General features: G+C 40.6%; 1 protein-coding gene and 1 long non-coding RNA gene across 2 annotated transcripts; one reads left to right on the top strand and one right to left on the bottom strand.

The window, feature by feature from the left end:
- The first annotated feature begins 353 nt into the window (after positions 1-353).
- Positions 354-3,785, top strand: LOC112557496. Its single transcript, XR_003097960.1, has 6 exons — positions 354-543; positions 1,257-1,289; positions 1,722-1,869; positions 2,519-2,666; positions 3,036-3,158; positions 3,485-3,785. It is a non-coding gene; the product is annotated as an uncharacterized LOC112557496 (long non-coding RNA).
- A 3,006-nt stretch (positions 3,786-6,791) lies between these two features.
- Positions 6,792-8,682, bottom strand: LOC112557497. The gene is made up of 3 exons (XM_025227393.1): positions 8,276-8,682; positions 7,903-8,112; positions 6,792-7,636 (listed from the first exon to the last, which is right to left on the bottom strand). The coding sequence occupies exons 1-3, from the start codon at positions 8,663-8,665 to the stop codon at positions 7,574-7,576; spliced, it is 663 nt and encodes a 220-aa protein (XP_025083178.1). The 5' UTR covers positions 8,666-8,682; the 3' UTR covers positions 6,792-7,573.
- Between the last annotated feature and the right edge of the window lie 4,022 nt (positions 8,683-12,704).

The raw sequence follows: 12,704 nt of genomic DNA, 5'->3' as shown, positions 1-12,704 counted from the left end.
TAGATAATAGCAGTTTAGGGAAGGACGTTGATAATGGGAAAGTTTGCTCTCTATCGGATGTACCCAGCCTTGAAAGGTCCACTAAAGGGAGATGCCAGTGTTTTACCAGCCCAGTTAATCAGCTCGACCTTCCTCTCCTGACAGGAATTCGGATGTCATCTTTGAAGAGGAGAAACTTTACACCGGCAAGTGGCAAAGAGGATTTTTTTCCCTTCACTATTCAAACACAAACAGGCGATGTCCCTTTTTCGGAAACTGACTTCTGTGCCCATAAACACGTCATGACCACGACAGCAAGAGATAACACAGGCCAGACAGGCCCATCGGAGAGACAAGGGAGCGAGCGTATATAAACCCTCCAGTAGATGCATGTTCCACTAGCTTGGGGACAGAGCAGAAGCTGTGAAGAGTGCAGGTGCAGACGACACAGGTAGAATCTCCCTGATTACCTGAGGGACTAGTCTTGGTTGAAAGTTATTCAGCACATCATGTTTGTCCAGCTCCTCGTTGTCACCATCTTGGGCCTCGCTCTCGGTTCTCCGGGTGAGTTCTGCTTGCTGTAGGTCTGCAGGTGCGGATGTTGACGGCATGTACCCTAATCACATCCAGCTATGAGCATGAGGTTATCAACAAGAAGGCTGTGCACGTTTACCTGTATCATTATACCTTATTACACGAGATCATTTTAAAAGATTATTTTTATGGCATATCAAAGTTCTACCTACTTTAAGAAGTACAAGGTGCTAATGTTAATAAACGTCTTCGATTCTCGAGATACATCAACATCACCGTGCACAGAAACAGGTAAAATCGTTGTTACAAATATGCCTCATTAACATATCTTCTCAGCTCTTCCATTGGCCGAAACCTACTCAATGAATAAATTGACCTATGAATAAATTAGCCTGACGTCTGTGTTGTTGACCTCTTCGTGGGCATGACATATATCTCAAGAACAGATATAGGGTATACACCCAAATTTTGATAAATATTATCTTGTACTAAACAATCTCAATAAAAATATTTAGTCCCTTGAACATCTGGAAGAGCACGACAGGGCAACATCTGCTTCCCACGTGATCATATCAGTCGCTAGCAAAAAATGCATTTTTGATAGCCGAGAGCACGAGAAGTAATTGAATTTTAAAAAATGATAGGGATTTCTGATTTGAAAGATAATTTTAATTTTTTTTTTTTACTAAAGATGTCCACGTTAATTGTTTTTTAAATGTTTTCTTTCTTTTTTTGTTCAACAGTAGAGCGTGAAAAGAGACAAGTAAACTGCCCAAGTAAGTATACTGTGCAGATTTTTTTATCAATATTTTGAATGCATCTCTTCTATACATCTTGCTGAAGAAGACATCAATTAAGAGAACTGTTGTCATCCAATTGCTTTAGTTTTAAAAATGGTATTGTTTTATAAAAGAGAGGCTGCTATCAGGAGAGGCTGGAAGCAAGTCAAAGTCCTTGAATCGATAATTTTGTTCTGAAAGGGACAAAAAAAACACAAATTTCTTCAAAGTCAGCTCTAAATATCTCAAGCTTTAATTAGCAATACAAATTTCAAAGAGGGAAAAAGAAAAAATTTTTTTCGTTTAACGACCAAGCCAGTCTCTCAACATTTTGCCGAGAGGTTGCAGGCTTGGATACTTTTGAGTAGTGACTAGTTTGTCTCACTGAAAATATACTTTTGAGTAATGACTGGTTTGTCTTATGCACAGATGTTTTTCATCTGACCTCTAACCCTTGCGTGAGCGGTCAGAGTCGTGCACTCTACCCCATTCCTGGTGACACCACCAAGTACGTGCAGTGTGACGTTCTGGGTCACGCTATGTCGTTCAGTGCCCGACAGGATTTTTCTTCAATGAGGTACCGTAGTTGTTCTATAAACGCGCCTGCAATTTGCTTTTACTAATTACCTCTCCACCACAACAATCGCGGATTCAAGTAAACCACAAACAACAAGTACAGTGTGGAGAAATGTCTGTCTCTCTGTCTGTCTGTCTGTATGATATTTCTGCTCGTGTTTAAGAGTATGAGTGTTTTTATGCTTATTTACATTTGTGTTTGCATATTTTTATGTGGATACTTTTATAAAAGTGTGCGCTTGTGAAAGTTTCCCTCTCGCATTCTCCTTCGTGCTCTCTCTCTCTCTATATATATATCTTCTGGAGCCCACAATAATAATAGTCTTGAATATTTTCAACACTAAAGTTCAACCAGCTTTGCAGAACTCTAGAAAACGCAGCACAGTATTGTGAAGTAGTTTATTTATTTTTTTTATTTTTTTATTTTTTTTTTTTTTGCCATTAAGTGTAGGTGAACGCAACCTTAATGATTTGTATGCGATGAACTGCGCCAATATCCAATGATCCTGAATTCAACACTAGATGTCACAGCTATTGGTTAAAACTTACTGAAGCTGGAAAGTGTGTGTGTGTGTGTGTTCGCCTACCTAATAGTGCAAAATAACTGACACAATTTGTCTGAGTCAGAACAGAGTTAACTATGGTTGCAGGCTTCATCGTCGTGTCACGAGGAGGTAGTCGTGACGCCCACACAAGGGAGTAACAGCCTCTGCAACGCCCAGGCAATGCAAACTGGACGGTATACTTCGTCTTCAACGGGGACAACACCAAGTTCTGGGAATGCATGCTATTGGACAGGTACACACACTCGTCCATAGAGGGAACACCCGACTCTCCGGTCATGTCGCTAAAGACTGGCTTTGTTTGTTTCCTTGATATGTAATGATACTTAGTGCTTGATCTCTGATATTTGATACTTGAAAACTTGCAGGACAAAATGTGTTCTTACTTTTGCTGCTTTTCTTCTTTTCACACTCTATAAGAGGATGAAATAACTCATTTCCTTTCTTCCTCACTCACTCCTATAAAGAAATATGTAAATGGTCTGATCACGAAATCGACAAAATTGTTAGACGAACGCTACTCCACTACTATCTCTCATCCTCCTGACCACTACCAGAGCAAACAATGAGCAGGTGATTGTACAGTAAACGATTCCATGTGCAGGCCCAGGTGCTGACGTGTCCCAGCCAGCTGCTGTTTGACCCCTCCCGCTCAGCTTGCGTGTATGTGCCGTCTTCTGGTATCCTCCAAACCCCCCAACCAACAGTAGTAGTCCCTTCCACACAGGTACATAGCTAGAATTCACAGCTTAGTGAACCCCATTGGTTAATGAAGTGTTGTATTTCACTTTATTGGTATAGTCTCGGTTTTTAAATTCAAAGGGGTATATTGGGAGTTTTTAAAACATGCCTTTCATTGTTCACACTTGCAAAAAGATGTGTAAGACTATTAACAATGCCCACCCTGGCTCTAGTCTCAACGGCGTAAACCGATTACACCATCTCAAAGAAAGAATAAGTTTGTAAAGTAAAGCATGATTTCGTTGCTAATCGAAACTTTCAGGTTGTGCAGGTCCTTAACATTCATTCTTTTTTACTGTTTCAACTCAAAAGAATATAGGAAACCCCTGCACGGTGCAGAATCTTGCTGCGGGACATCACTACTTCGCCACCCGGATCCCACCCGCTTCATCCAGTGCGACGATGCAGGGAAGCGTTTGTAGTCACCTGCCCGCCTCGTCTGGTGTGGAACCAGTACCTGGAGACCTGCGTGTCCGCTTACACCACCACCGTTGGTTAGACCCACCCATTGTATACCAACCCCAGTTCCATCACAATTAGTTTCGTGTAAAAGGATGCCTTGCCCATGGGAGATGCCCACTTTGACAAAGAAATATAAACATTTATAATGCAATCGTCTTCTTTATTCTGTGAACGGTTGTTGCGTGTTTCACTGATCTGGTCTTCAGTGTAAAAGAAAAAGAATTAGAAGGATGAAAATTGAATTTGCGATTGATTAACAGCTCGATAATGTGTGCGGAGTAAAAATCTGAAATAGCTCGTCATTGGCTTGTTAAATCGACATTGTAAAAATGGACAAATTAAAACACATATCGAGCATCGCGGTCTTAACGGCATGTTTTAGCTGCACGTAGACGAGACAAAACAATTTTTTCTTGCAGTAATTTTTTGGAGGTTCTTTCATCTTACAGCATTTCAAAAGAAGCACATTGTCTATGGTGGGAAACAATATCCGTGGAACAATGAAAAAAACTGCGGACTGTCATCGTCTTGAAACAAAGACTTTTCACTCTTACACGTGCACTCCTGAATGCACATAAAGACATACAAGTTTAATATGCACACACACACACACACACACACAGACATACACACAACTCACACACACACACACATGTTCATACCATGCTCATAAACCTCATTCGACAATCGTAATAAAAGTCGTCTGCAATGCCAGCAAACACTTGCGTCAGTGTATGAAAACAACTTCCACTGTTTACCAAATGTTACACAATAAATAAATACATTAACTGATGCCGAGGCTGTTGATTTGTATTTCCTACTGCATCATGTATACAACTCTCACTAGTTTCTTACAGATACTATCAAATATCATTACAGATCTTCAATCAGTTACTTGAATATATTCCAGTCCTTCAACATTAGACAAAGCACAAGACAATGACAATGACAATGGCAATGACAATGCAACTTTATTTGTCCCCGTGGGCCATGTAAACATGGGAAGGTGCTCTAGTCACAAAATTCAAAGTTGGAAATAAAAATAAGTATTAAATTCTTTGCAAGGTAGGTTTTACTTACTACAAAAATACAGGATTGGGTTTACTTTCATCAGTGTCTAAATGTGTGATGCTTAGTTAAAAAACCACAACAATGAGTCTTCACAACATCACGCGATCGAAATGCTTTTCAGACTCTGTGTATCTGTGTAGTACACTTGGCAAAGACTATTGATTACCGTTAATGTCCCTCCCTTCCCCCAAACTCCTCCCTGAATCCATCAGTAAGATATTATTTAATCCTCACATGTCTCCGCGATGTCTAAGTATCCGAAATCATTTAAAGCTGCATTTAAAAGTCCGATACCCAGCAATTGTAGAGTGGTATCGTAATGGGGTGCTATTAGTCAAAGGTTGACAGACCAGCTTCTCCACCATCTCCCCCTAATTTAAGGATTCTTGGATAAAACCTGATATAATCTTATCTTACATTCAGTAACCATCGACCACGAGCCTCCTCGGAAACTAAGTCGAATGGCACGATTGCATGGTGCCTACATTATAGAGCATTCATGGTCTTTGGACACGATTAGGACGATGAAGGTCCTGTAATGGTTGTCCGATAATAATCTGCTCGCAGAAGGAATCAACGGATCACGAGAACGAGAGGTGATCACGGAGACCTTAGAGATACAGAACGCATGCACGCGTGAGCTGCCGCAATAATAATAATAATAATAATAATAATAATAATAATAATAATAATAATAATAATAATAATAATAATATAATAATAATAATAATAATAATAATAATAATTGAATATGCTTTCTTCTTTTTGAATCTGAGCAATTTGTTGAGGGTTGTATCTGAATCGTGGGTCTGCACGATCTGAGACCAGATGCCGATTGGTTGGATGGTTCAGATCACCGAACCTTGGGGAAATGGGGTGGAGGGATTGTAGATGAGGGGTGAAAGTCTTTTGTCTGTTATGAGAACATTCAGGTAACTCGCGCTCACATTTGTGCATGTCAACCTCGTGACAGAGTGATTTATATACGGCACATCAAAGACATATTTATCGGACAAGCATCAAATTCTATTAAAAATCTATTGTATATCCTTTCTCTTTCTTACAGACACGCAAACACTTATATCTTCAAACGAACAAACTGTTTTTACTTAGTTTCTTGGTTAAATACCAGGTAAATCGAAGTATAATTCATCACTCAACAAAAAACACAGCCTATATAAAATTTTCTTTATCTAGGTATATTTATTCAAAATGCTACATTTTTTTTATTCTGTTAACAAACCTTTTAAAACTCTGACAGTTTTCAAAAAGGTGAACTACTTTGATTGATATTATCGAGTATAGTTGCTTATTCCACTTCGTCTAGAATAATCTAAGCTGACCAAACACTCGACTTCACCCGCACTCGATTGCTATCATCTGTCGAAAGTAGGAGATATATCAGTGATCACGTGACCACAGCTAGCTACCTTTACCTCCAGCATCTTAATCTGTTCATTCCTTACAGAGAAGCTTGTTGTCTGGGACAACCTGTCTGCGCTGGTAAGTCCTTATTTTTCATGAGAGAAAAACGCGTTGGATTGTTGCTTGGTCTGAATATTTGATTTTTTTTCTGCGATACTACAATTTGTAAAAAGCATCGAATGTGACCGATTTTCTAGTTAAAATTATTGCTGAACTTAGTGGATATAGTCTCCAGCATTTTATCAGTCGAAATATCGCAGTTCTTACCTGCAGACTGGGGAGAGGAATGACGATTTCCCAGAAAGGAAATCTCCTTATATGGCTACGTGTTACCTTATTAACTTACGTTTCAGTGACAATTCAAAATTTTGGATAAGTAGTCAGCGCCCTATTTTGATAAGCCAACGGCAGTTTTGAGCTGGATTAATATTAAACAAAGCCGGGACATTTATTGTACAATGAAGCTTGATCACAGAATCAGGTTTGGCAAGCATTCATTTTACTCATTCCTTTCATATTTATATAGTAAAGACATTGGGACTAGAATGTTATTTGCCAAGAGCACTTTGTTTTTATCTGGAATGAAATGATCAGATTTGTCGCACTTCTCAGTCCTACTATCTCTCTCCCTGTTTTTGTCTGTCTCTCTCATTCACACACACACGTTTTCGCAGTCATAAACAGCATCTTTTTCAGCTACAATCAAACTGTTTTCTCGCAGTTTCTGAACAAGCCAAGTCTCTGTGATACAAAGCTTTGTCCGTTACATGGCTGAGGTCCTCCATGAGCGATCTGATTGGCCGCTCCTCTCCTTCACGTCCTGTTCATCTATCCCACAACATTCATGGTGTAGCTATGTTTTCCGCCGATAGTACTCAGAGAAACACGGTCTGCCTCCGTCTCCCCCACGAAGACCGTTCCTGTGGATGACGTCACATGATGCCGTTTGTGGGGGACTCCTAACCTCATTGGTCTTCTTGTCCCAGGCAGGGGAGAGAATTTCTTTAAGAGCGACCCGAAACCGAGAGCCACTGATGCAGTAGAGGAAAAAGTTTGCGCAACGGTTGACGTAGAGCAGGTAAAAGGTCACAGTAAAGGTCAGCTCCCCTTGGCCGTGACCTTTCGGAGTGTCGTCGAAGAGTTGGAAAGCTTCGTCCAGCACCACGTACACGGCAAAAGGGGAGCAAACACACTACGATGGCGGCTGAGTCTATGATGAGCATGATCAGGAGTTGTCTGTTCTTAGAATTCATCCTAGCCTGGTTCTGGATGGTTTTCTGACCCGCTGACCCCATGTCCCCGTCCTCCGACCTCCTCACATGGATAGTGATGATGATGTTGCCGATGATGATGACGACAAAGCAGATGAAAAGAAAGATGTTGTGGATGTAAGGCCAGTATTCGGTGTAGAAGATGCGGTAGGACGGGTCTGACAGATCCACGTCACACAAATAGGCCGTGACCTCCTTTGGTGGCTACTCGCGAGGTGAACAGCAGATGGCCGACCTGTGGATAATAGGTGAGGTGGAGACTGACAATGAACATTTATTACTCGGCACTGATCTCTTCAAAATATGCACAACATGAGGGAGGATAAAGACACTTCCCTAAACCAGACTGTATGGTTATGGTTTTCAATGTGTTCTTTTCAAAACGATGTTATTGTATAGGAATTTGTGTAGTTGATGATGATGATGATTATTATTATTAAGAAAAGAAGAAATACAAAGGAATAGACAGAAGAAACAGTAAGGAAATTTAAGTATCAATACCTTTACAAACTCAAGCGCAAAAAGTCCTCCACTAACAATCTTAGCTCGACGAACAGAGCAGAGTACGGTTGCTTTCAGTGGAAACTTGATGGCCAAGGACCGTTCAGTTGTCATCGCAACTGTCAACAACAACCCCATGTCGCTGCTTCCCCAGCCAAACAGGTTGAAGAAGGAACACATAATATGCGCCTGTCTAACATTGTCGAACACCTGTTCATCAAAAATACACACCACGTTATCATATTTTTAAAGAATAAAAAAAGAATCGCGTCACCTTTTCTTTCATTATTTTCCCCATCTTCTCATCTTTAAAAAGGACAAGTACAAGAAATTTCTTCACAAAATTAAGAAAATAGTGCTTGAAACGACAAACCTCAGGGAAGTTGACGTACAGGTAATGAGCCGGAAGTGACACCAAGAGACTAGCAAAGTCCACCCCGGCGGTGATGCTCATATAGAAGGAGGTGGATATATGCCGGAAGTGCCGGCTCTGCATCACCATGACGACCAAAGCGTTGCAGATGATGCCGGCGACGAAAAGAATCGGGGGAAAGTAAAAGTCGAGCGTGTCGGCGATGACGGACAAAAGCGTCTTGACGTCACAGGTTCCGTTGACAAAGGAGGAGTGGCAGGAGGGGTTGGTGACGTCTGTCGTGTTTGTGCCGAGAACGGAGCCGCTGGTCGTCAGGTCGACGTCACTGTGGGAGGCGCTTGCTTCCGCTTCCGGGACAGACTCGTTGCCGACGGAGACGTGTGGAGACATCGCAGACAAGGACCGCCAGCCAGGGAGGGTTATCCGTCCTGGAAAAATACAGAGCAGATAAATAGAGACGGTTCTATGCATTTATGCACAACAGACACACAGACAGATGCACAAGTGTGTATATGTATACAACAGACACATATTCAACAGATGTGGATACAAAATACAACTACGCAGATGCGTTTGGCTGTATACGACCGAGGACACAAATGAAGTCAGACTTTGAAGAATTAATATATAAAGTGCATGACTACTCAGAGAAAGAGAGAAAAAATTAATTATCGTTTCAGTTAATAAACGATTATCTATAACAAAAATACAACTCCATAAATGCCTAATGAGATTTCTAAAATAATATATATGTAATATTCGGAAATTATTAGAATGATAATGATCAAAAAAAGAAAAATGTTTTTTTAGTAATAATTCTTTTCAGTCCATAAAGCAAAAAATTATTAAAACTTTTTAAATCAATTGCTTTAGTAACAAGAACAAATTGCGAAAGATATGCAACCAAGCAGATAGAAATCCTCCATTGTATAATCTCACAGTGAAAATAGAGATATTTCAGGTAAAGACAGAAAGACAGAACCTTTCTCTGTATCCTTTACACTGTTTAAAATCCTCGGTGCCCTACTTGGAGACTTGCTGATGTCTACCTGCGTGAAGCCATCAGCCAGGCGTGTGCGTCACACAACGGACGGCGGCTCTTTTATAAGACAGCCCTACCCCTGGTGTTCCTCCCACCCGACCCTACCTACCCCTCGTCTGATGGGTCTCTGTGTACTGGCCATTACTTCCTGCAGACGGTCTGGGCCCAGCAGTAACGCTGTGATCATCTAAGAACATCAATTACTGTCACCGTAATGAGACAGGATAATTAACGAGAACAAGGGGCTTAACTGAAGAATATTCTCGCTGTCATTCGACTTGTTCAATGACCTCCGGGCTTGTAAAACAAAAACTGCTGTAAGTGCAATCGTTTCCTCTCTCGAAACATCATTACAGAGTTTTTCCCTTATTTATTTAGGAAGACGTAGTGAGGAAGATGTTTGGCCTGTCCGCTCAATAACAGCTTTTCGACTCGGAAACAATTATTCGTCTTGCATACCTTTGCTTTGTGATTGGGGATAAATTATACAGGCATAGATAAGTTGTATATAGCACCATTTTTTTTTTTGAAATTCAGAATCCCATTGCCTGCTCTTCGTTTCATTGGAGAATTGGAAAAAACTGCAAGGGCTGATAGTCGCCTCCAATGGCGAATTCCAGAGCTCCAGCCAGTCAGATGGTGTGGACTGGAAATAAGACGAATGCCTCAAACGTTTTCTGTCGACTGTCCATACTTGAATCTGAGGTATCTGCTGTTCTTCCTGTGTAAACTATGTATGCTGTCTCTTTACCTCTGGTCCACACACAGAGGATCACCTTACTCTACCAAGATATTTTGGGCGATGCGCGCGTTGCACGTGACCTCTTGTCATGTTCTTGTCATGCGTGTTCTTCAGCTGCGTTGGCAATCAGAAAACAGAAGAGATGAAGTTTTCTTGTTGTTTCACGAAGAACGCAGAGCTCAGATCGATGCACGAGAAGACTGACAAAACCCGCGGCCTGGTATGGACGACACGATCTTGACCATGTCGCAGCGCACCTTGCACACAATGTTTACCGCCCGCTATCGCCATCTGGTGTCCACGTATCCGGAAAGATCTGCAGCGAGAATGGACGAGAACCGAGGGTTCGAAATGGTGGTGGTGGTATTGGGTAGGGGAAGCTTAAGCAAGATTCTTGCAGCTGTTTGGTGTCTTACAGGCGAACTCCAGTCAAACTTGAAACCCAAAGTTAGAGGCAAGTTAATACATCATAGCGATGCCATTATATTTGTTTAAATGTTTCGGAAATGTATTCATTGGTTTCTTAAGAATATTGCAAGTGGATTTATGACTTAACTCTATCATTTTCACAAATTGCAGAAGCCAAGTGCTAAGGAGGAATTGCCCATCTAGCCCCGACAACTTAACGTTGCAGGAAACATCGGGGTGCACCTCTCTAATCAAACAGTTTATTTCGCTCAGATTTGGGTACTGCTACCTAACAATGAATTGAAACCAACTTATTTGAGATCATTTTTGCACTCGGGTTAGCCTTTAAAAGATAAAAGTCCCATTAGCATGTCATGCCATTACAGTGTCAGAGAAGGAGACCCAAAATAAACTGCGATGGAAGTTTTTTCTCGAAAGTCTTGCGTCATCACAGGCTAACATGTTTCCCGATTTAGCTTGGTGTAAAGTATTGAATACTTTGGAAACTTATTAAGAAGACTCGTGTTAGCTGTCTTGTTCAGGCCAAAGGACATATAAGAAAGGTTTATAACATGTCGAGAGAGACGAGCTAATAGTCTCACACAAAAAAGCAGGTATACCTATGTACATATAGAGTTGCATGCGTGAATCCGTGATGTATTCTAAAAGACCCAGAAAAATGGACAACTGGTTGGTGACTTGTCTAGACCAAGGAAAAAAAAAAAAAAAAGAAAAAGGGAAAGAAAAGTGCACTTACCAAGGTTAAAATTCCTTGCCTAAAGCACCGATTTCACCCTCCGTTACTTACAAAGTAAACACGAAGAAGAAAGAAACTGTGTAATGGCTATTTTATAATGATGGGACACTTTAGTGATGTCCTTATAAGCACCGTTCTTCCCTGAATACAACCAGTCTTCACTGAATACAGTCTTCTTTTTTGTCATTAAGGCAACACCGCCAGTCCTTTCACTTCACGTAGACACTAATGAATCGCACAAAAGACTAATGTCTCATGAAAATGTTTGTGTTTTGCTGGAGAAGGCAATAAAATTGTTGTAAGCTTCGAGGAAAAGAAAACTTTTTGCGAATAAAGGCGTGCACAATCATTGCGTAATGCCTTTGTTCATGCGGAAATACTATTGTTTGATCAACAAATTCATCTCTAATTTTTGTTTGCGTTTTTTTCCCCACATGTTTGCTTATTTCGTTTATTCTGGCTGTTGCTGACTTCATCCTCAACACCCTCTTCATCTTCATTAAAACTCATTATTTATTTATCTTTTATTGAATTTATTTTTGTGACCAAATAAAAAAAATAATTATTGTGAAATATCGCATTTAAACAGCCGACAGAAGGGTCAAGACTAGAGAAAACAGGTGAGAGAGAACAAGCGTTAGATGAAGGGTTCCGACAACAATTTCGTTCGTCTTTCATCTTTCTTCGACTTTACATTTGCAGACTGTCTTGAGCACAATTACAGTTTAGATTCTCACTTCCATGCCGTCAATACTTCCAACTCTTTTGATCGATTGGTTCCACGCTGTTCCTTGACGAAATTAAAGACGGGATAGAAAGAGTTTTTTCTTCAGTACACATCTAAGACATCTTCAGTTAGCTGGGATTGGACTAAATCTTGAAGAATAAGCGAACATACACAAAAACGCACAGACAGACAGACAGACAGACAGACAGACAGACAGACAGACAGACAGACAGACAGACAGACAGACAGACAGACAGACAGACAGACAGACAGACAGACAGACAGACAGACAGTCAGACAGACAGACAAACAAGCCGGCTTACTAAGTGTCATCAGTACGGTATGTTATCACTAGTGGCGCTCTGTGTATATCATAACTAAGGGGCATAAAAAATAAAAACAAAATGACAAAAGCTTATCATAATGCAAGCAAAAACAACAAAACTGAAACCTAACTACCAAATGCAAAGAAAACACTAATGTCATTTTAGTTGAATGGAAAACAATACTGTGCAAATATTTGGTGCAACTCAAGTAAGTTTTCTACAAAACACAACCATACTAGAAAAGAAATTCGGCTTTCTAATTTAATTAAAGTAGGATTGTATTCAAATTTGACACCCACCTGTCGTGCAGATAAAATTCACATCTCATAGGGGCTCACGCTGGGTTATCAGTGACACAAAGGTCATGAGCGTTCATGGAAGAGTGAAGAAGAGATGGAGGTGAGGCAGGGAGGTGACAAACCTACCC

The sequence above is a fragment of the Pomacea canaliculata genome, linkage group LG2, assembly GCF_003073045.1.
Source record: "Pomacea canaliculata isolate SZHN2017 linkage group LG2, ASM307304v1, whole genome shotgun sequence".
Classification (NCBI taxonomy): Eukaryota; Metazoa; Mollusca; class Gastropoda; order Architaenioglossa; family Ampullariidae; genus Pomacea; species Pomacea canaliculata.
This window is presented reverse-complemented; position numbering and strand designations above follow the sequence as displayed.

What these genes read in the sequence shown, in the direction of transcription:
- LOC112557497 (XM_025227393.1), bottom strand. Translation starts at nt 8,665, where the DNA reads ATGTCTCCACACGTCTCCGTCGGCAACGAGTCTGTCCCGGAAGCGGAA. An exon ending in TGTACGTCAACTTCCCTGAG is followed by an intron (nt 8,113 to 8,275) that starts GTTTGTCGTTTC and finishes TTTGATGAACAG; the next exon opens with GTGTTCGACAATGTTAGACA. An exon ending in TTGCGCTTGAGTTTGTAAAG is followed by an intron (nt 7,637 to 7,902) that starts GTATTGATACTT and finishes TATTATCCACAG; the next exon opens with GTCGGCCATCTGCTGTTCAC.